Here is a 24156-nt window from a genome sequence, read left to right on the forward strand (position 1 = left end):
GTATGATCCTGTTCTTGTTGCTATATCTTGCTTGTTGGAGGAATCATTGCCATCTGAATTGGTGTTATTTCTACCTATAAAATGGGCCATTGTGACACTGAAGGCAGGACATTTCCCCCTTTTCCCAGGCTCTGATTACACACCAGCTGTGGCCATCACAAATGCATAATAGAAGAGAGATTTGCCTTAACTACCTATCTAGGTGAAATTGTTCCTAATTAATAGTAGTCTAAAAAGCTGTTCAGCATGTGTTGAGTACCTACTGAATGCACAGTGGATATGGACAGAAGTCAAGCACGGACCTCTTCTGGAGTAATGAATACTTCATGATGAAAACAGGACAGTAACACAACAGGCTAGCCAGATAGACCAGAGCTAACAGAACCACACAGAAAGAGCTGCAGGGGACCACAGAGGTAGGAGGACTTTCATCTCGGAGAACTCTGAGGTGACGTCATGGAGAAATGGCTTTGGAACTGGGCCTTAGATTGAGGGTTATGAAGATGTCAGGGAGGACCTTCTGCATAAAACGTTTATGGTAAGCAAACTTGGGTAGTTGTGCCCCAGGTAGCACAGAACAGAGAGTATATGTGCAGAGTGACAAAGTAAACTGCCACTGCTTCTCAAATATCAAGTCTCCTTAAAATGTTCAGGAAGAAACGGCTGAGCTTGCAATATGGAATGCAAGCTGCACAGTGCTCCATATGGAGGAGTCTGAGGGATCTAGCATCTGAGGCAGTTAATTTTCTTTTCTGGAAGTGATATAAGTGAAGCTGATGGCCCCTTAGTGAGGGAATTTCCAGCCTGGGAGTCAAAGTACAGAGTAACCCTGGGCCCAGCTGTTCACCTTACCCTGGCTCCCCTGGCAGGCTATGGATCCCTACTGATCTCTACTGGTTCCTCTGCAGGGACCTGCTCCCTCGTCCCCTGCTTGTTCCCGGAGCCCATTCCTTACCAGAAGGTACCAAATAGAGCCTCTATTGGTTTTCCGCCCAAATTGGGTTCTCTGTAGGCAGTGTGAGCATTTAGAACAAAAGTAGAAAAGAATTAGGACCTCAGCTCTCTGCAGCCAGGTCTGAGCTACAGCCAAAGTACAGTCCTGGACACCAGGGATAATTCATCCTCACATCTCCATCTGGGTGTGACTTTGCCCCGTGCTTATCCACTTGGACTCCAGTTATGTGTAAGGCCTTGGCTTTGAAAGTTTTGGCCTCCCTCCCAGGGAAACATGTTTCCAGGGTGTGTCTAGGATGAAACTCTAGTAAAATATTGAGGACATTAAAGGAAGCCAGCTCACTTAGTGGGGAGTTAACTTTAGGCCAACCTGAGTGGGCACAAGGCTGAGGTCCTGACCACTAATCTTTTCCACATGCCTGGACAGCTCAGCCACGGAGGAACCTTGTGCAACAATAGACCCTCCGCAGATGCTTGCTGAGGTAAATAAATTCAGTCAACGGATGCATTAAGCATCTTCCATGTACCAGGCACCATGCCAGAATAAATATAATGCATACAGTACTCTCAGGCAAATTAGGAGCAATTGGAACAACTAAAGGGAATTCCTCTTCTTCAAATGGAAGTAAAAAGGTACCTTTCCTCCAGGCTGGCACAGGGATCGAACCTCAGTTGTTTCCTTGGCCAGGCACAATATGCATGATTATTATCAGGTCCTCCTACAAAAATTCCAAAATGAGAATGAAAGGTGCCTTGTCTCCAGATTCTATGTGTTACGGTTGAAAACCCAGGATACAAATTCAAAATAGAACCACAGGAACTAAGTGACTATTGACTTCAATAAACATACTTTGAGACCCTTCTAAATACCGAGTACTAACTACCAAGGGGTGGTGGCAGCGACTGGAGGAATAGACAGAGGAACTTTAGACTCTAGAGGAAGAGTGCCTAAAGCAGGCCCCAGACAGACAGACAGACCTCTCAGGAGGGTGTAAGATGTGTGAGCTGATCTAGGCTGGTGAGTACCATCTGACTCAGTTGCCTTTGGCCACCCTTCAGGAAGCATCTCCTCTGAGGGAGCTCCCTGGAGCTCTGTGATAAAAATGTACAGGACCAAATTCAAGGAACTCACACTCTGCTTAGATGGGCTTACCTGGAAAGAAGGGCAGAATGCTGTGCCTCTCCTGCAAAAGAGAAGAACTTACAGGGTAATGTGTAGACAGGCCACAAGCTGTCCAGCCTCCCTCCCCTTGGGGATCCAAAGGGGCCAAGAAAATGCCTGGGACAATCCCCACCCTTTATTTCTGTTTCACTTCAGAGAGGTTCCAGTGACCATATAGAGAAAACATCCCTGATTTTGTAAGCAGACATATAGGGCTTCTGATCATGAGTCTTCCCCTTGCCTATTGTGTGTGCAGATGGACTTTCTGAGCTTTGGAGTCCTGTTGTGGATAATCATGATAATGCCCGTGGACACTGAAGAGCACACAAATGAGCATTGTTCTTATAGGAGGTAGAAGCAGTTGTACCATCTGTGGCTATATAGGACCAAAGGGCAGCCAGGAAAACAGGTTTCTCCTGGGAATGAGAAGCCACAGATGGGTAGTCACATGCCTTGTACCCAGATATACTTGGTTTGGCCCTCAGTGCCTGTTAAAATTTTTGAATTTATAGGCATTATTTTTAAAGCATATTTCATTTAAAACAATAAATATAAAAACACTTGAATTTTTGGCTCCTCTGGAAACTAGGCACTCCGAATATAGAGCCTGTATCATGGTGTGTAAACAAAGGAATGGGAGATGACTGGACTTCCCCTAACCCACCCCACACTCTACCCTGCCCCACTCTGAAGGTTTCTTCCCTTGTCATCCGAGGTACCCTTTCAGAAGTTCAGAATGTTCTGAGCTGCGATCTTTCTTTCTTGTTCCCTAAAAAAGGGAGGGTGAAGATCCCTCCACTTCCACAGAGACTCTCTGCTCACCCCTCCCCCTTCAGAGTTCACACAAGGCATCTCCCAAGGCACTGAGGGCAACGCTCAGGAAGGATTCCTTCTGGAAAACCCCAAGCTGGGCCCTGGAGGATGGGGAGGGGGAGGGGCACTGCTGAGAGGAGCATGCAAGGGTCAAGGGGATGTTGCTGAGAGGAGTACAAGGTCACCACAGGTGAATGCAGGTCTCTAACCTACATCTTATTGCTAAAATCCCCTCCCCCACCACACACACACACACACACACACACACACACACACACACACACACAGCAGCAGCAGCAGCAGCAGCAGCAGCTGACTCAGAGAGGCATTTTCTCAAGGCCTAGGAAGTCTTTGGGACCCAGGATGTCTGGCTGGTTGGCTAGAGAGGAGGGCTAACTTCAGAGGACCTTCTGAATCCATTTGGAAGATGAAAAATGAACTTTCTGTGGTTTCGCAGCTAGAAACCCAGGAAACTGAAATGCAGGAAAAGATAATTATGAGGAACCTATAGCTTAAGGCCAGGACTACCCAAGCTTCACGGCCTTTCTTCTTCAAGGAGGAGAAAACTGTCCAGTGTAAATCATACAAAGGAGTAAAAATCGCTGCCCCATCTCCTTCCCACAGTGCCTATTGCCTCCAGCAGGAGAAAGGCTCAGTGAGAACCTTCTCTCCCTCTCAGCTCCCCAGACTCCTAAATCTCTCCCCACCCAGTACCAACACTTCTGAGGAGAGAGAGCTCTGAGTAGTAGAGCCAACACAGCAGCCTCTACCACAAGGCAGCAGCACACGGGCGTTAAAACATGGTCCAGATCGCTAGAACCATGTGCCTATTACCATGCATGGGCCCAGGGTGTGGTGTGTGTTGGTGTCAGAGACTGGACTTGCTGAAAATCTCTGAAACAGAAATGAACTTGTCAGGAAGGGCTCTTGGTTCAACATCTACACACCGGAAGGAGATGGGGCAGAGCAAAGGACCACAGGTTGCCTGTAGTAAGATCTGGAGGAAGACTCAGCAAAGCCTACAAGGCAGGCTTGGAAAGGGGTGTGAGCAAGGTAGCTCAGGTAAAGAAAATTCTCCAGATGGGCTGGTGGCTAAGATCAGCAGTAAAGAAGAAACTCCTTCATCCTTGAATAAGGAACAACCTTGAGCAGACATCACCAGCCCCTCCATGCAGTATTATTATCAAGTGCCTTACACAGACTGACTCACTGAATTCTATTGACAACCACAGGGCTTCTTTCTGTCTTTGTTTTAGAGGCAAGGAATCTGAGAGGCTAGGTTCTCCGTGAGGAGTGGAACCGAGACTCGAAACTAAGGAATGTGTGCTGTTCATGTTATGGAGTAGGAGAAAGGAAGAGGGTGCTGACCGAAGGGCGAAATGAAAGGCAGAAGAAAAAGAAGTTGGAAAACTTTTGCATGCAGCCCATAATCCTACTAATAAATCTAAAACAGCCCAAGAGCAATCCATCTTCCAGTCAGCCTTTGGTTAGTTCAGCTAAGGGCCATGCCCAACCAGTCAGAAAAGGTCATAGGTCTGAGGAAGGCAGGCTAGAAAGAACACAGCATACCATCCTTCAAACCTCTCCATTGGTTGAAGAAATGAGGGACGTCATGACTTTTCCAACATCCAAATAAGGAAATTGGAGTTCTGTCATTCCAGAAATGGTTGCTGGCTTTTCAAACCCAGAGACACTGCCCAGACTTTCCCTAAGCCCTTGGCAACCCACTGAACTGGTTAAGTGGTTCCCAGCCTTAATTGGATTGCTATCAGGGACAATGAGAGGCAGTATCTTCTCTCTGAACTTAACCATACTGGCTTTGAATCCTGTCCAGCTGAGAAGCCACTTTATGCACTGTTGGAGCTATAGTTTGCCTGGCTAATTGTGTATGTGTCATATTGTTGGCCTCAGAGCCAACAGCTAAGGAATCAAAAATAACACAACCTAATATTGCCCCTAAAAAGCTTACAGCTTCTACGAAAGACACAGAAACGTGAATATTTATAGTACAAGGAAAGGCGTGGTAGCTACTCCGGCAAGGAAGAAAGCTCTGGGAATTCAAGGGAAAGAGCCAGAAACCCGGAGGGAAGCTTCATGGAGACAAGCCAATTTATTTTATTTTATTTCATTGTTTTGATCTTTGAGACAGGGTTTCTCCCTGTAGCCCCGGCTGTCCTGGAACTAGCTCTGTAGACAACGTTGGCCTAGAACTCAGAGATCCTCCTGCCTCTGCTTCCCTAGTGCTGGGATTAAAGGTGTACACCACCACTACCTGTCGAGATAAGTGGATTTTTAGCTGTTCCTTGAACCCCACAAAAATAGGAGAATTCCAGTCAAGGAAATGAAAGAGTTGACAAGTAAAATGCCACCTATTGCAGGACATGTATAAAACCGGAAATGTTTCAGTTTAGGATGGAGCATGGAAAAGACAGAAAACTCCAAAAGGCAGAGTGGAAATCTTAAAGGTCAGAAAAGAAAATTCCTGATCTTTGTTTTATAGGGGCAAGAAACAGATACATCCAGATGTGCTCTGTAAACATAAAATCAGACGGGGAACTCCAAGAGTGAAAAAACAGTCAGAAAACCACAGGGTGGTTTGAGTGACAAGCAGATTGTCTGGTAAAAGGCAGTAGAAATAGTGTGAGGATCACAGAATAAGAGCTGCAGGACTGGAGAATGCAAGATCAGCAGAACATGATAGCCAACTGGACATGATTGGCAAAGCTCAAAGAAAAAACCTAAGAAGGTTGGGTGGTCTTGAGCTTGGAAGAGATGGGGAAATAGGAGAGGAGGTGAGTCAGACTGGCAGTTCTTCCTGGGTTTGTACTGGAACTCTGAGGGGGGAGATCAGAGATGAGAAGAGTCCAACGTGGGGGTCAGGAGGACTGTGAGGGCTTATGACCCACACTAGCACATTTATTAATCATCGCTCCTAATGTACTCTTCAGATGAGGAAGCAGCAAACAAATCCACAAAGTTCATCAGGCAGCAGAATTACGGGGAACTCAGAATAACTCCAGTTCCTCTTTGTAAGATCCATGCTGGTTCAATAAGCAAAGCATTGCACATCTCTGTGTCTGGAACATTTGGCCACAGCTTTACAGGGAAACTGTCAAGCCCCAGGCTCTGACCTTGGTAGCCTCCAGAGCTCTGGCACCACTCCATTGCTGGTCTTGCCAAGCCTGACCCTGACAGAAACAAAAGCCCAGAGCTCGTTGTTCCATGCACAGAACCCCAAAGGGCCTTTGACCTTACCTAGCCCCTGACAGGAAGGGAGCAAAGTAAAAAATGTCAAAGGAGAGAAGAATATAAGAATTCATTTATAATTCATTCACAAGGAGTGATGGGATTTGAGAGGCTTATTGGACATACAGATGGCACAGTAGTATTTTATGTGAATCTCAGTACCCAGTAGGTTCTTAGTAAGTGTTTGCAGAATGTGTAAAGGTGACAGGGAGTATGTGTATTAGATGTAACAAGTGCTAATTGTTCATAAGAATGAAAAACTCTACTATATATGTCCAGCTGGAGAACAGGAAGAAAGATCCTCCAGAAAAAAAAATTAATTTAAAGACTGAGAGAGAGAGAGAGAGAGAGAGAGAGAGATTCCTAAGAGTGAAGAAGCCACTAGCCAGAGGATACAGTTATAGATATACAACAATAACTTTCAGAAGATATGTTAAACAATATAAAGACTTAGGTGTCCATAGGGGCAGTTAGAAATCAGTGAAGGTCTTTATCTTAGTTATGGTTTCTGTTTTTGTAATAAATTACCATGACCAAAAGCAACTTGGGGAGGAAAGGGTTTATTTCATCATAGAGCTTGTAGTCCATCATGAAGGGAAGGCAGGACAGGAGCTCAAAGCAGGAACCTGAAGACAGGAACTTAAACAGAGACCATGCTGGAGCACTCCTTACTGACTTGTTCTCTTGTGGCTTGCTCAACTTGCTTTTTTTTATAGCACCTAGGACCACCAGCCCAGGGATGGCACCACCCACAATGGGCTGGGTCCTCCTCCATCAATCAGCAACCAAAAGCATGCACTACGAACTTGCCTTCCAGCAAATCTTGTGGAGGCATTCTCTCAGTTGAGAGTCCCCTCTTCCTAAAAACTCTAACTTGTGTCAAGTTGACATAGAACTAACCAGCACAGTCTTTGATCCTGGAAATATCATGATGAAAATGAGCTTTGGATACAATGAACTTGACATAGGTTGGCAGGAGAGATGAAAAGTAAGAGGGTCCAAGCAGTCTGCGAAGCTATTGTACCAAGTCAACCATTTGCACAGTAGAACTGAGAATTGATGACAGATGGAGAGGCATTCCCTCATTCCCTCATTAGAGTTGAACATGTAGTGGAATTCCCTGGGATAGTCCCAGGCTGGGAAACTGCACTCATGGCCCCTCATCATTTTAGGGTTGTAAGAATAAGGTATTAGAGTAGATAGTTGCATATGCTTAATCTTGCGCTATTTGTGTCTGTTATGACTTTTCCTGACATAAACAAACATTCAACCCAGATAGGGCACTAAAAACAGATCAAAAAAATTGTCCCACCTAACTATACCTTAGTGAACCGGTGAGTTTATTGGGGAGTATGGCTGAAGGCCTGCTTCCAGGAGCATAAGGCAGCCTGCATCACTGAAAAGCCCACCTCAGTATAGTGGGAACTCACGAAAGCTGCATCCCTGAAGCTCCCTCCTCAACGTGCAGGCAGCTTGGCCATTCAAAGAGTCTCTTCTCCCCTGCAATTATCACTGCTTACATCATCTTTTGGAAGGATCCCCTGACTTCCTGTAACTTTCAGGGGCTTCCTGTAAGTTTCTAATCCCTGAGCCCTGTGTGTTGTATTTACTTCCTGGGTCTTATTGGCCTCCTTCCTCTCCACAGGAGAGAATGTTTTCATTCAGAACAAATAGGTACACAACAACTTCCCTCTAAACAGAGCAAAGAATTCCCTCAGATGGGGAACCCAAGTCAGTAAGCTTTGATTTGGACAGACCAGACAGTAGAGAAATGGAGTTTGGGGCTTCAGAGGCAGCATGAGGGCACAGGCTCTAGCTGGAAAATCTGCCAAGAGGAGGTCAAGGGCAGGTAGACTCTGGATGCTAAGGCAGGGCAAGACTTGCCAAGAGCACAGATGCTTTATCCCAGGGAGACAGGGTGGCAAAAACACCTTCGAACCAGAAGCCCAGATCCTGACTAAGAGGGGTCCCACACTTGCCAATGTGACCTTGACAAGTTATCTAGACTTTCCAAGATAACTAATGTGGGACCATCAACCCAGTTACTGGAACTTGGCTGATACATGGCAGGTATATGTAGACCAGGAAGACTTTGAACTTCAACATGCTCACTTGTCAAGTGGAATAACAGTGTTAGCCATTCCTGTGCCCAGACCATGAGGGAGGGAGGGGGGTGTGAGATGTGGCTTGTGATCATTCACCACAAAAGTTACAATCTGAAAGGGAAATAGAATTTTCATGGCTCTGCTGCACTCTCCAAAACTCAATTCCTAAAGTGGATAAGTGTTTTTAGAGTCTTTGCACCTTTTTCTGCAAAAAGGCAGAAGCAGCCCATGTGTGTTTCACCCCTGGAGCCATAAAGAAGTGGGGAGAAACTTTTGTGCCCTGAACCACACCAGGGCAAGAATGGGTCTTCATCTCTACCCTAGCGTTGCCCTTGCATAGACTAACTCAACCCTTATCTGTTCATTTCACAATGGGGTCACACAGAACATCTACAGCTCAGAGCCAGTCTTCAATCCTGGAAACATATAGTTTCAATAGATGGATGAGATGCCTATAAACAAAACTCTTCCAGAGACACTGGGAGCCTGTGATAGTGAGCTTATTGCAGTGACATATAAACTCCATTGTCACCCCATGGGGTTCCCCTTGTCCTGATGCTCATGACCCCTCACTTCCCGTTCTGCCATTCATACAATTTACACCTCCTTGCCTCTTACACACACTTCACACAAGTCTATCCTGGACCTCAACTATCTTATTTGTACCAGGACTTTCTTTTGAGCTTCCAACCAGCTCCCAAATCACGACACAGAGACTAATTATTAGTTTTGAATGCTCGGCCTTATCTTAGCTCTTATTTTAATCTGTTTCTCTGTATCTGTGTTTTGCCTTGGGGCTTTTTACCTTTTGTTCCCTTCTGTATTTCTCACTTCCACTACTTCTCGTGTCTGGGTGGTGACTGCCTGGCTTCCAGCCCTGGACATGTCCCTCTTTTTCTGCCTTGTTCTCCCCTCCTTCTCTTCTCTAGCCTAGATTTCTCCTATTTATTCTCTCTTCCTGCCAGCTCCACCTATCCTTCTCCTGCCTAGCTATTGGCCATTCAGCTTTTTATTAGACCAATGAGGTGCCTTAGACAGGCAAGGTGAAACAAATGCAACACATCTTTACATAATTAGACACACATCCTTACATCATTAAACAAATGCAATACAAATAAATACAACATGCCTTTACACAGTTAAAGTAGTGTTCTGCAGGATAAACAAATGTAACACATTTTTGCCTAGTTAAAGTAATATTCCACAGCACCTATCAAAAGTCTTCCATTCCACCTACACCTTCACAATTGCTTTTTGTCTGGTGTGTGTGCCCTCTTATCTACAGAACTTACAAGAGTGGGTCACCCTACAGGACTATCTCAATCTCTACTGTCCCTGCCCTGTCCTGCTGCATTCAGGCTTCTGTCCCAAAGTTATAACTGTTGATAAATATGTTCCCCCTCTCATTTGGGTCCACACATATTTAATTTTATAGGTGAGCAAACTAAAGTTCCTTCCCCCCATGATATGTCTTACTAGCAAGCAGATGTTTTGTGAGTATTTATTAAGTGAATGAAAAAATAAACATCCATCATGATCATGTATAATAATAACTATCATCACCATAAGCTCCATCAACATCAGATTTTAAAGGTAAGATTTGTACCAGAACTGTGTCTAGTACATAGTTGGCCCTCAGTGATTCTATGCCAATCATCATACAACCAAAAAACCTATGATTCCATGATTTGTGATTCTAAGAAATGTTACAAGCTCTGTTCTTTGCAAATTGGCCTCAAAATGCTGCAGCTGGAGCAGCAGCATAAACTTTCTTACATATCTCCCTTCCTGTCTCACACACCAATTTTAGGCTGAGACTGTCCAGTTTCTCTGAGAGAGAGAAAGAGAGAGACTAGATGTGATTTCTCTCCAGCTGTTTCTGCAGCTCCCACTCCAATCTTCAGAATGCAAGGAACGCTGTCTTTCTGTCATTTGGCCTCGGTGAGGGTTCTTGCCCACTTGCCAGAAGGGACCAGCCACCTGCAGTTGATGAATCCTCTCTGGCCTTGTCCCAGACAAGCTGCTTTATTCCCAACAAAGGCAGCGGGTATCCAGCTGTCAGGCCTGACTGCTAGGACTTTGAAATGAGCACTTTGTCATGGAGGTGGTACTCCTGATTGAAGGTTCCCTGCTGTGTTTTTCAGGCTGTGGTGGTGACTGATGGAGAGCGTATTCTGGGCTTGGGAGACCTGGGCTGCTACGGCATGGGCATCCCTGTGGGCAAGCTGGCCCTGTACACAGCATGCGGAGGGGTGAATCCACAGCAGTGCCTTCCTGTCTTGCTAGATGTCGGCACCAACAATGAGGTAACAGGCTGTCTGAGCCAGGAGCTCTTGAGCCAGAAGGAAGATGAAGGGGGGGGGGGAGGCACTTTTGTGGAATAATTATATCGACATGGGCTGTTTCTTTCCCAGGATCCTCTCGACCCCCACTCTTCCCACATAGTTGTGAAGTAGAGGACTTTCCTCTCCCACCCCTTTACTTCCCCTTTGCTTTTTCATCTTCCTCCTCTGTGTCCACGGTGCCCTGAACTTACTTTTCCCATGCTTCCATGATCCCATGTAGCTGGCAATCCTCCATGGGGCTACTCTGAGAGAGCAGTCACTGGTAAGACGAGTCTGTGTTCTGCATTTTCAAGGCAAGTTGCCTTAGTGCACAAACTGAAATTCAAAAACAAGGCCCCCAGGTTGAAATGTCTGAGACAAGATGAGTGTTCTGCAGATGAAGCAAGAGGACCTGAGCCAAGCCACAGGTCACTCCTCCTGCTCGATTCAGGGGCTTTGTCACTGAAGGAGCTGAAACCCCAGTCAAGAGTTGTCTGCTCCTGGTACCACCCAGGCACATTGTCTCTGGCTGTAGTTTTCTGCCCTGTGACTGGCAGGGAAAAAAGTGTCTTCCGACAGGTGGTGCTGGCTCACACCTCTAATCCCAGCATTCAGGAGGCAGAGGCAGATAGAGCTCTGTGAGTTCGAACCCAGCATGGTCTACAGAGTGAATTCCAGGACAGCCAGGGCTACACAGAGAAATCCTGCTTGAAAAACATACCAAAAACATCCTTTTTTTCTTTATTTCAAAATGTTTGTTTAATTCAAACTTTTGAAACAATTTAGTTCTTTCCACAAAGGAAACAAAATATATATCTGCCCAATTGTCATGTTTTTCAAATTATAATTTCATTGAAATATATGAATTATATAGAAATGAGTTCTATTGTGATATTTTCATATTCATCCATAATGTACTTTAAAGGAATTCCTCCTAAATAACATATATTTTTGAGTTTAAGATCAGTGTGTGTTCTTCTTTTAAAAATCAAAATCCAGAGATACATTGAAAGTAAAATATCAGTCACATTATCAGTATATATATAGGATATATGTTTATAAAAATATGTTTATATATGCACCTTTTTAGACCTGATCACCTACAGCAATACTGCCATTTCTAAAACCTCTTTCTCTTGCTGTGTCTCTTGACTGGACTATGGGAAAGGGGGCTGGGAGGTGGCACAAGCCTTGCAGCTGCTCAATAAGGCCAGACCTCAAGTTTTGCTCTAAACCAGGTTCCCTTCTCCCAGCCAGATGTTCAAGTTTATACGAAACAACAATTAAAGCTATCCTCAGACTCACAGAGATCATCATTGCCTCTGTAGATGAGTACAGCAAACCTTATTTCAGTCATTCTTCCAGTGCTCCTGATGAGACCTTCACCCTGTCAGTGCCTTAGAAGCTGGCCCTGAGCTGGAGCAGAGAGAGCCTGAGATTAATAAGAGCTATGGTATCCCCAGGAGGTACTGGAGATCCTTTGCTATTGAAGGTCCAGCACCCACCAATGTGAATGAGGTTCAAGGTTGACTTTGATTTGTAACAAACCCATCAGGAAGGATTTCCAAAGCAAATGGCAATCAAGGACCAGGACCTTACACCTAGTTTGAACCTCAGAGAAGCTTCTGTCACTTCCTTCTCTTCCCACTTCAGGAAACTGAGGTCTAGAGGGTTTAATTGGCTCAAAGGGATTCTAATCAGAGCCAAGATCCTCTGCCATATCACACCCCTGCTGGCATTCGGTTGTTTTATAAGCCAGCAACATCTCTTGATTTTTATTACTAAAGTAACTCTAGAATATTATTCAAATTCTTAAGAGAATGGCATCTCTTCCACAGATCTATATTTGTTCCCCTTTTCAAGATTTATCTAATGACACATGCACATACAGATGTATTTATTACTTAGTTGTAATCGCAATGCACCTGTATTTTGTTCTCATTTTTTCAATCAAGGTTATTTTGTGAACACTCTCTCTTTACTTATTTAATCAAAGTTATTGATGTTTAGTAGGTGTCAGGCACTCTGGTAGGCATGAGGGAGATAAACGAACCAGGTCTAGGTGAATAATCTAGTTGTCAGTGTTTCAACACTGTCACGGAATAAATCATTTTAATGACTTGTGTAGTAGATCTACTCAAAGTGTCTGCTTCTCCCGAGTGCTTTACCCCAAGCATGAGAATTCCATGTTGCCAAGTGAACCAACATTCCAAAAACAGTGATTTATCCCCCTTCAAATGAGTTTGCTGTGTCACGTCCCATAGTAGAGTTCTTTGTTAAAAATGCGTTTGTTTGTAAGATTTGCACAATGACACCAGCTAAGATGCCAGTGTAGACTGGAGAAATGTCACAAGTCCCCTCCTAGGTGAAGAGCTACAGGCAATAAAGGGTGCTAGGAGAGTGAGAATCGGTCTTCTCTAGGGACAATCCTTCTGATAGGCTATCCAATTCTAAGTGTTCAGTCCTAAGTGCATATACATATGAGCACAACACTAAATGGATGCAGGAGAAAAATATATGTGTGTGTGTATGTGTGTGTGTGTGTGTGTGTATATGTATATATATATATATATATATATATATATATATACACATATACATACATACACGTTCATATATATTTTTATATATGCATGTATTTATATATGTGTGGTGTGTGTGTGTGTATATATATATATATATATATATATATATATAAAAGAAGCGTTCATGAAGTTGAGAGTTCAGAGGGAGTTGGAGGGATATGGGAAGGGCTAGAGGTGGGAGATTATGGGGTTGAAATGATGTAAATACAATACTGGTATAAAAATTCTAAAATAAAACAAAATAAATTTTTTAATGTGTCTCATTGCAAGGCATTTTCCCCAAGAGTCTTAAAGTGCATCTCACTGAGAGCAATTCTGAGCTGTAGGAGAGGAAAACTGGGCCTTATCGCTTCCACTGCCTGTAGCAGTCCAGGGAGGATGCTGTCGGGAGACGCTTTTGTGTCCAAATAACAAAACCATCACTGTGTATTTCTTTATTAAAAAAAAAATTAATCAGTGTCAGAACACCCCTCTGTGCTTCCTGTTGAAGGAAAACATCTGCTTTCTACATCCCTGAAACTGAGTCACTTTTACCTGCCAACACCAAGGACATTTGGAAAAATAAACACATGGAGCAGTGAGCCCATAAAGAAGGACGCCCCAGGGTTCAGTTCCAGGGGCTGAGGGGAGAGGAACCCCTCAGTCATGGCTGTGTGTAGATGAAACCAAGGACAAGATGGTCATATTGTTCAAGGTAGAAGGCATCAGAGCAGTATCTCATACAAGTCCTTCATTCTAGGTAGGAAGAGGCCCAGAGCATAAATGGCTTTTCTAAGGATTCATTCCAAAATCCTGTGCACATGGTACTCTACAGTGAGGTTCTTTGGAGCACCCCAACAGGCTTAGCTCTCTGGTTAGCCTCTTGAGCCCTGAGAGGCTTTTGCTGCCTGAAACCCTGAACCTGTGTTCACCTCTGAGAGAGATGCCATGTGGCCCTCTGGAATCCACTGTGTGGCTGATGAGAATGTTGGCATCTGTAGACAGACACAGGTGAAGACTGACAACTGAACCAGAAACCTTGACTCTGAAGACTTGGTGAGAATGAACAGAGTCAGTGGCTGCACTGGGATTTGCTGATTCTTCTGTTTTGCAAGCCTATTGTCAGTGACAGGAAGACTCAGCTTTTTAGTGTGCTAGTACCTGAGAGCTCCCTCTCCGCATGCATGTGTGAGGATGCTACCCCCAGAAGCTTTGCAGCTTTCTCCTGGGCTTAATTTAATTTTCAAAGAAATAAGCAATAGAAATAACTACAGTTTGGGGGGAAAGGCGCTATGGTCATGGAGTGAACCCCAAGCCATGACCTCAGGACACACAGATGATTTTCATGACCTCTTAGAATGCCTGTTGCTATTCAAGGTAAATATTTTTTTAACCACAAGGTTTATCTTCCAACTTAAGCACAACATTCTGTGATATATCCAACAAAGAGGAGGAAAAACTATTTGTTTTCTATGATAATTTGTCTCCAGGGAAAACCTTAGAAAGGCAGATCTAGGCAAACAACCCCAGAGGATGTATTCAATCCAGTTCCGATAGCAGAGGAAGAAGTTCCAGACTGCCTTCTTTGGGTAAATTCCTTCACCTACAATTCTAATCACTGACTTATTCAGCTCCAAATGGAACTTAGTAACCATCTAACAGAGAGAAAAGATTTAGCCATCAAATTAATACTGAGATACCAGAGTACCATGTACACACCAGAGCTTGGGAATGAGTAAGTTCAGTCCCTAACCTGATCTAAAATAATGGCTTCATCCCCTTTATTCCCACCAGTGGGTTTTTGTGACCTGAAGCAGTTTACTTCACCTTTACAAGCCTCAGAAGTCCATTGGGAGGAAGCTGAAGTGAGGGATTCCCAAGATCTAAGTTTTTACTCTGACGTTTTTCTTAGCCCAACAGTGATGCTCTGGCAGCTGGTATCAGTTACCACGGTTCACAGATTTGCTGTGTGCTGACACTGTGCGATCTCTGGGGAGATGTAAAAGAGAAAAGAACATACTTTTCCTCAAGAAATCACATTATGTGCCAGGGATCATTATTATCCCTTTTCAACACAGAGGAAGAAACAAAGCAGCAAAATTATATTTCTTGCCCAAAGCCTCTGAGCTTAACTGACAGGGTGTGGATTCAAACTCAGATCCATCCAATTCCAAAGCCCCAAAACCCAGACCTTCTGGACCTTGCCAGCTACTGGTAAACTCTTTTGGCGGGAACAGACAGAAGTGAAGACAAGAAGCTGGTGCCTAGCTCCTTGGTCCCCACAACATCAAATGATAAGGAAGAAAGGATGCTACCTACCATAAGAACCAGTCTGAGCCACTTCCTCCTGGCTTTGGGCAGTTTGTTTAAACCACTGAACTCCAATGTCCTGATCTGTAAAACAGGAATGGGACAGTCAGACACCAGATCCAATAAGGACATTTCTCCTCACAAGCTTTGTGCAAGCATAAGACGTGTTTGTTCTTAGTGTCATCTCTATATGTTACGTTCCCCCCATTTTTGTAGTTAGTTTTTAAGTACTTGAGGCATGGAACATCTTATTATAAAAATAAAATACAAAGATGCCTTTAAAGGGTTTTTAGAGTCTATGTTCATCGCTTCCCTTGTTGCTGTGTAGATCCTAAAGGAGGCAATGAAAAGGAGGAAGGATTTATTCGGGTTTGAAAGGTACTCTCCATCATGAGGGAAGCCGTGGAGGCAGGGGCTTATTACAATGCATCAGGGCTGCACTATGGGTCTGGGTCGGTGGATTAAATAGTATGTCAGTTCTCACCAATGAGCAGAAGAACCCACCAAAGCTGCATGTTAAGAGCAGGGACTTTGGGTTTAAATGCCGACTGTTGCTCTTACTAACCGAAGGTCTTGGGGCAGGTGGCTTAACCTCTCTGTATCTTGTTGCTTCATTCATAACATAGGGGAACAATAAAAAAAATGAAGCCCATCTCTCAGGTCCTCCTGGAAATACATATGTAACAGCTTCCTAAGGGGAAACTCCTGAAGACTGAAGAGAGAGAGTGGTAGTTGGACCTTTAGACTACACAACACTGACATGACTCTCGTAGAAAGAGAAAGAAAAGATGGACCATTAAGAACTCTGGCTACAGGAGAGCCCAGAAGAGTCTCTAGCAAGCAAAGATTGCATCAAATGGCGTCATTTAGGAAAAATGCTCTACCCTAACCCCACCCCACCCCCACACACCTCTCATCTCATTCTTGAGCATTCTGGAGAGAATACGGGTTCAATGAGATGCATGATGGCCCTTAAACTATCCTCCTGCCACAGATTCTGTTTAGAGAGTTCAGAGTCTTCCTGTGGCTGCTGTGACATCACAGTTAAAGCCCTCAGCATGTGGCACATCAGAAGCTTTAAGAGCTGGAATGCCTGCCACTATTTATACCAGACATTGTAATTCACAAAGCTCTCTCATATTCTTTCACACAATCTCCATAACCACTCAGTGTGGCTACACTTTATCCTCATTTGACAGATGAGAAGAAAGTTCTAAAAGGCCATAAAAGCTTCCTCAAAGTCACAGCAGCCTGTCATGATGGAGGTAAAACTTGGCTCATGTAGCCCTTGTCTTCATAACTTGCAGCATCAGCTCAGATGGAGCTGACACATGAATGTGTCCATGCGCTCTTATTCCGGATGAATTAGACACAGAACTGGGAAATTCCAAGAGGCTCTAGCAGAGAGTTATTTCCTGTTCCCCAAACATATCAGCCACCTTCCCCTCACTCTGCTTCCAACCTGGAACCTCCCTGGGTGCTCATTTGCCTGGAAACCCAGCTAAGCCTTTAGAATCTGACCATCTTTTCAGGCCTGATCATTTCCCCCACAATACAATTCCCACTCACCATTCAAGTAACGTCACTCCCCACTCTGGGTATTCACATGTCACACTGTCTCCCAAGGCAGTGCCTTCTCTGTGACAGATAGTTTACTGATCCACACCCTCAGTACCCTGTGAGCACCCTCACAGAATCAGTCATTCTCACTGATTATTATAATACTCCAGGCTGCAGTCATGGGTGTTGATGATCAATAAATACATGATGTCTTTTATTACATGAGTTGCATATATTTTGACACAGTCTTGTTTATTTTTTAACTCTTATTTTGAATTATTATAGATTAAGATGCATTTCTCCGAAAAAAAAAAAAAAAAAAAACCACAGTGATCTGAATTGATTACTTTTTGTTGCTGTGATAAAATAGTATGACTAACAGGAACTTGTTCCAGAAGGCTAGAGCTCAAATGTTCATGAACATGGCATGGCGACAGGGCAGGAGGCTGGCTGATCACATTCTGTCTACACACAGGAAGCATAGAGAGAGGAAGAGGAACAAGGATATAAACCCTCAAGTCCCAACCCCAATGTTGTACTTCCTCCAGCAAGGTTTCACCTCTTAAAGGTGCCACAACTTCACCCCCAAAGTCACCGCCAACTGAGGACTGTGTTCATATATGTGAATCTATATGGGACATTCCTTGTTCAAACCACCACAAGTCCCTATGCCAACTATCCAGTTTTCTTCAATGGTAACATTTTGTATACCACCGGGAAAATGACCTTGACACAATCCCTGGACCTTATTCACATTTCACTAGTTTTGCATATATTCATATGTGTGTGTATACATGTGTCTTTATTTACTTTTAATTCTGTGACTTGTATAGATTCCTGTATCACTAAGGCAGTCAAGCCATGGAATACTTTCATTATAGGGATATCTCATGCTAACCATTTGTAACCATACCCATGTCCCCATTTCCTCTCTCTAATATCTGATGATTGTTCTCCATCTCTATAGCTTTATCATTTCAAGAATGGTACATAGATGGAATCAGGTAGTATGTAATCTTTGAGGATTGGCTTTCTTTCAAATTATATAGCTTGAGATTTATCTAGATTTGCATTAATAGACATTTTGGTTTTTTTCAAGGGTTTTTTGGGTTTTTTTGTTTTGTTTTGATTTTTTGCTCTTACATGATGAAGCTTCTACAGTTATTAAAATAAATGTGTTATACATGAGTTAGTCTACTGATCCATAGGGGTATGGATGAAATAGAAAGCTCAGTGGGAGAAGCTAGTCAGGCCAAAGTAAACAAAAGAAAAGACTCAATGTGCATGTGGCTACTGTGATGGAAAGTGTTGTTGAAAGAGTTAGTGGAGAGTCACCTGCCAAGGCTAAGGGATAAGATGAGCATCATTTTTTAGATGAAATTTCTAGTTGCATCTGATTTCTACTTTTGTATCCCAGAGACCTAGCATAGTGTGAGGTACATGGCAGGTAAGATTTTACTGAATTAATTAATGTTTTATAAGTTATATTGAGGACAAGAGGATGAGACCCTCATCCCCAATCCAGATGCTACCTAAGGTCAGCTTCAGAGGTTCTCAATCAAGAGCACTTCTGCCTTCAAGAATACCTTTAGCAAGGTCTAAAGACATTTTTATGGTCACAACTGTGGGTGTTGCTAGATTATGGTGGGTATAGGTTGGAGATCCTGCTAAATGTCTTATAATGTGCAAGTCAGCTTCCAGATTAAGGAATTATCCAAACCAAGGTGTCACTGGTGACACTATTGAGAAACCCTGAAGTAAACCCAGAGCCTATAGCTAGGGCTTGAAAAACTGTGTCTGGTGGAGGCTCATCTACCTCAAAGCATTGTTCATTCCTAAAGTGGGGATTGTATGGGAATCCAACCTGAGTCAGGGGCTTAGCCTCCAGACCCTTCCAGAGATTACCCTAGATGGAGGTAGGGAAATCAGTCAGATTCCTACTTTCTTCTCTCCTCCTATCTCCTGTCCTTCCTACTGAACCTGGACACTTGCTTTGCAGAAAACAATAATAAAGCAGGAAGAGTGAGCAGGTTCAGTAAGTGGGTGCTCTCTATTCCAGGAGCTTCTCAAAGACCCTCTGTACATTGGCCTGAAACACCAGCGTGTTCGTGGGAAGGAGTATGATGACCTACTGGATGAGTTCATGCAGGCTGTGACAGATAAGTAAGTAGACTGACCATGCTGTCCCTTTTAGAGGATGCTCTTAAGAAATATCATGGCCAAAGTCAACCCTAGCTTTGGAAGAATTACAAAAGAGGCTATGTTGTATGCTTTGGGGGTGGTCTGAAAATTTCAACTTGGTATATGCACTTGAAAATCTGGAAGCCATGTGGGGTGGGCCTATCTCCAGGACAACCTTCAAGAAGGCACTATGATATGATGGTAGCTAAATATCTGTTGTTTCAGGAGGGAAACCCTCTTGGTCTGAGCTGCTCAGAGTAGTTTGTATGAATACAGACACTGCTCTTCTGGTGAAAAGATGTTACCCTCCTGATAAAATGGCTTTGGAAAGCAGTTCACCATATTCATCTTCACACACACACACACACACACACACACACACACACACACACACACACCACATGGTTAGGTCTGTTTAGGGGAATGTTAATAGACCAGTGCAGCAGAGTCCCCAGATCCAAGCCTTCTAGCTCGCTTCTAGTATTCACATCTTCTCTGGAGACCATAATGTTGGCATCTCCACTCTCTGCCCCTGCTTATTCTGCCAGGCACCATGGCCACCCACACCCACTGGCATGCTACCAGGAGTTCTGGTAATGACTTCCACAAGCTGGGCAAGCCAGAGCTTCTACGACTTGGACCTATGAAGACAAAACATATTTCATCCTCCCTTGAAAAGAGATAAAATCATATTGTGGTTCTGTGGGATGGGAAGGATGCTGCAGACAAAAAGAAAATTAATAGTGTGGCACAGGGTGGGAGCAGAAGTTCGAGTAACCTGGAGGATCAGGGTTCCAGTGCATACCTGGAGAAGTTTAGGCTTTGGAACACATACTACATCATGAGAAGAGAGCAGAGGCAGAGTGAGGGAAAAGCGGGGATGAAATAGATGAATCAGGCTTGGGATTTTTCCAGAAAGAAGGGAGTTGAGAATGTACTCAAGGGAATTAGCACAATGGTGTGTCAAAGTTCTAGGCTGAGGAAGAAGGGGAAAAGGACATGGAGAAGTGGGAAGCAGGGAAGGGATGAGGAAGAGTGTAGAGTTGGTAGACAGTAAGTCCTGGTGAGAATCAGGAGAAACTGGCTGAAGGGAGGTGACACTCTAAACACTGCATATCTGTAGTCCAGACTGCAGAGGAAATGGACCACTGGGATGCAGCCACCAAGGAAGCTAATTCACAAGTTGGTGCGTTAATAGAAGCATAGCATCTAGAACAAAGGAGGTGAGTCCCACTTCCTCCTTCCCCTTTCAGACTATCTTAATGCCACCTTCAAGTCCAGACAAAATGTTCCTTCAAAGAACAATAGCCGTGACAGTGTAGGGAAAGAAAGGCTTGGTTTGGTAGTGAGAGGCTTGGCGGCCACTCCATCTGTGTCAAGGGGCAGGAGTACTTCTGGACATCTGAAAGCTATTCTTCCAGAAGAGAATTGGATTTGTTTCTCTGTGTCCAAAGGAGAGCCAAAGGGTACAGTGCCAACAAAGGTCATTTTAGGCACAAAGTAAGTGCCACGATACACTAAGTTCTGGATAGGTGTTCTCTGTCGTGGAGGGAATGCTAGGATATGTCGTTTGGTGTTTGGTGGTGATAGTATGGATGGGTTCAAGCAGCACGTGCTTTTGAATGTGTCTTCCCACTCCATTACTCTAGTTTGACCTCTTAAGAATGCCATGTAGCTGGCAGGATAGGTACCATCATGCCCACTTTAATGGAGGAAGAAGCTGAGACCCTAAGATGACAAGGCCACCGTCTTGGCTCACAAGGTACTCACAAAGTACCTTGCAAGACTGTGAGGTAGACCCAGTGTGCCAACTCCACCTGCAGGCTCTTTCCTTATAATGATTTGTGACCTGAGCAAAGGGAATGGCATTGTCTTAGAGAGCCTATTTTTTGCTTTCTGTTTCCAGGGTTCATCGCTTGCTTATGAGTCAGTAGTCATCCCGTGATTCCCCAAAGAGAAGTCTTGCTATTCATGTGAGAAGGTTAAATAAACTAGGATGTAAGAGGCTTTTCAAATCACCATCAAAAATCAATTCACAGCTCCACAGTCACACAGGCAGTCCAGTGTGAGCCCTTAGGGAAGGGTGTGCATCACCCACCAGGAATGTGTCCTTCTGCAGAAGAGATGATGGATGGGTTGACAGTTCATTGTTTTGACTTTCTAGCAAGCTAGAACAGATGTTTCTGTAGATATTGTAGATGGAAAATGAGCTGGTCTCCCAAGGTACTCTTGGGAATGTGCTAGCCCGGAGATGGGATGCCTGGCCTGGGGGGTGAGTCAGAAGCCCTAAAGCCAAACACACTGGATTTTAAGAAAGAACTTTGGGAACATGTAACTTCTGCCTTCAATGTCCTCATCACTGCCCAAACATCCTGCAAATAAAACACTTCCTCTGTTTACCCTTCCCTACTTACTGAGACGTCTGTAGATTCTGGGTGATAAAAGAGGGAAGCGTGAACAAGACTTCACTGTGGCTCCACTCCTGCCCTGAATGTTGGAAGACACACCAAAGCAAAGGAATATCCAGTTAAGTCTGGAACCACTGGGGCTGGGATGTAGCTCAGTTAGTAAAGTGCTTTGCCTAGCATGCTTGGTGGTCCTGGGTTCAATCCCTAGAGCCACATAAACCAGGCATGGCAGCACACAAGTGTAATCCCAACTTTTAGAAAGTGGATGAAGGATAATCAGAAGTTCAAGGTTAACCTCAGTTACATTAGAAGTTCTAGGCCAGCATGGGTCACATGAAACCGTGTCTTAATAGATACATAGATAGATAGATAGATAGATAGATAGATAGATAGATAGATAGATAGATAGGTAGATAGATGATAGATAGATAAACAAAAATAGATAAATAAACAAACAAAAATAAATAAATAAATCTATGAACCACAATAGGAAGCTGAGTGTAGTTCTCAAATCAGAGGCAGATTGGTATTCCAAGCACTGGTCATTCTGTCTGTCCTTCTCTCCTCTCCTGTGTGGTAGGACTCAAAGCATCATATCTGAGTACCATGTCCTGGACTGGCACATTCTCCTCAACAGTTTTTGTTTGTATTTCTTATTTGTGTTACTAACAGGAAAGTCTCTAGTTTAAGATTGCATCTGGAAACCCAGCTCTGCCTGATTTAACAGATTTCTGATATTACCCACAGCTTCAGGCTTCAGGCAGGTCAGGAAAGGAAGCCACTTCCTTTCCCATTAGCTCCACAAATTCTAAGGCTTCTATATGGGGGGGGGGGGCACATAGGCTCAAGACAGGATTTCTCTGTATAGCCCTGGCTGTCCTGAAACTGCTTTGTAGATCAGGCTATCCTCAAACTCACAGAGATCTACCTGCCTCTGCCTCCAAGTGCTGGATTAAAGGTGTGCGCCATGCCCAGCCCTAGCTACACAATTCTAAATCTACAGATTCTTCAGCTGCTTGGGTTCAAGTAATAAGAAAAACACCTCATTATAAAGACCTTCACTGTACAAAGGAAGCCATCTATCTTTTTAGATTCATGAAATGACTATTTTTGTCTGTCTCTCTCCTTCTCTCTGTATATGTCTCTCTGTGTCTCTCTCTCATACACACACACACACACACACACACACACACACACACACACACACACGGTTCACAGCGTAGAGGAACTATTCACAATTAATGATCTTCGCAAATAAGATGTATTTATAGACAGCTTTGGATTTCCCATCCCTGAAGCCAACCACTCCAGAGGATCACCTCTGATACTGCCTTTCAACCTTGATGTGCACCCCGATCTTCAGGAGCCAAGCTCCTGTGCCCTGTCATACATTCCCAGTACTCTTTCAGACTAAGTGGGACCTCCCCATCCCAGTGCCCACTCTGCATCTCATCCTACTTGTTTCTGCCATTATGTTTGGTGGGTGACCTAAAGGTTTCAAACCCAAATATCTGAAAAGCACAACTTACTATCTCTACTGTGCCCTGATTCGATTGAGAGAGAGCAAAGAAAGATGGGTGCCAAGGTAGTTAGAAATTCCTGGGAAGTTACAAATTTTGAGTAGTCTCAAAAAAAAACAAACAAACAAACAACACCACCAGACTGCTCGAACCTGTAAAGGTCCAGATATCCTCAATTCTGTCAACCTGAAGTTACTGAGAGGAAGGTCTTCTGACATGTGTCTTTCGGTTCCTTTTCCCAACAAATAGCTAACTGAGCTTGTAGCTAGGTGTCTTCCATTGGAGGACAGAGGAAGAGAATGGGAAAGCAACTTCCCTGGAGAAGATAGTGAGGGGCAAGCTTTCCAGGAAAACGGTTCTTCCCTGTTAGATGGCCTCAGTCTCAGCCACCCCAGCAAAGCTAGTGGACTAATGCATTGCTCAGCTGTACAAGCTCCAAACTCAGTGATTTCTAGGATCAACTAAAAGCAATCTAGAGGGCTTGGTAGTTTGGTAGAGAGTTCTTGCTTAGCAGTCGTGAGGGTCTGACTTGGGTTCCCCAGCTCTACAAACATAGTAGTAACAATTCTGAAATGTAGTAGAGCCAGAGAGTTTATACCAGCTTTTTTTTTTTTAATTACATTACAGATTTTTGATTGCTGCAAGCTGAGACAACTTAATTGGGTAGCTCACTTATGATCCTACTACTGATCACTAAATGTGACTGCACTTTACTCTAGAAATGTTGAGTCTAGCTTTTCCTCACAGTCTCAGAGACTCTACCTCTCCCCACAGCTGCTTTGTGTGGCCTCTTCTCCTAACACCATAGCTGACATTTTATATGTCAGTCTAGGATTCCCAGGAACACCACGTAGAAGTTACCAGGCTTTCTTGAGAATGATACCTGGGGACTGGAGAGATGGTTCAGTGGCTAAGAGCACTGGATACTCTTCCAGGGGACTAGGATTTGATTCATAGCACCCACTTGGTGACTTACAACTGTCTGGAAATCCAGTTCCTCCAGGGGATC

General features: G+C 44.0%; 1 protein-coding gene across 2 annotated transcripts in view; it reads left to right on the forward strand.

The window, feature by feature from the left end:
• The window catches only part of Me3 (malic enzyme 3), a 211061-nt gene that overhangs the window by 146962 nt on the left and 39943 nt on the right, over positions 1-24156 (forward strand). For both annotated transcript variants that reach the window (XM_036194599.1, XM_036194591.1), the window contains exons 6-7: positions 10425-10586; positions 19098-19201. In XM_036194599.1, coding sequence (XP_036050492.1) covers positions 10425-10586; positions 19098-19201 — 266 coding nt within the window. The remainder of the gene's footprint in view (positions 1-10424; positions 10587-19097; positions 19202-24156) is intronic.

Source organism: Onychomys torridus, chromosome 1 (genome assembly GCF_903995425.1).
Source record: "Onychomys torridus chromosome 1, mOncTor1.1, whole genome shotgun sequence".
Classification (NCBI taxonomy): domain Eukaryota; kingdom Metazoa; phylum Chordata; class Mammalia; order Rodentia; family Cricetidae; genus Onychomys; species Onychomys torridus.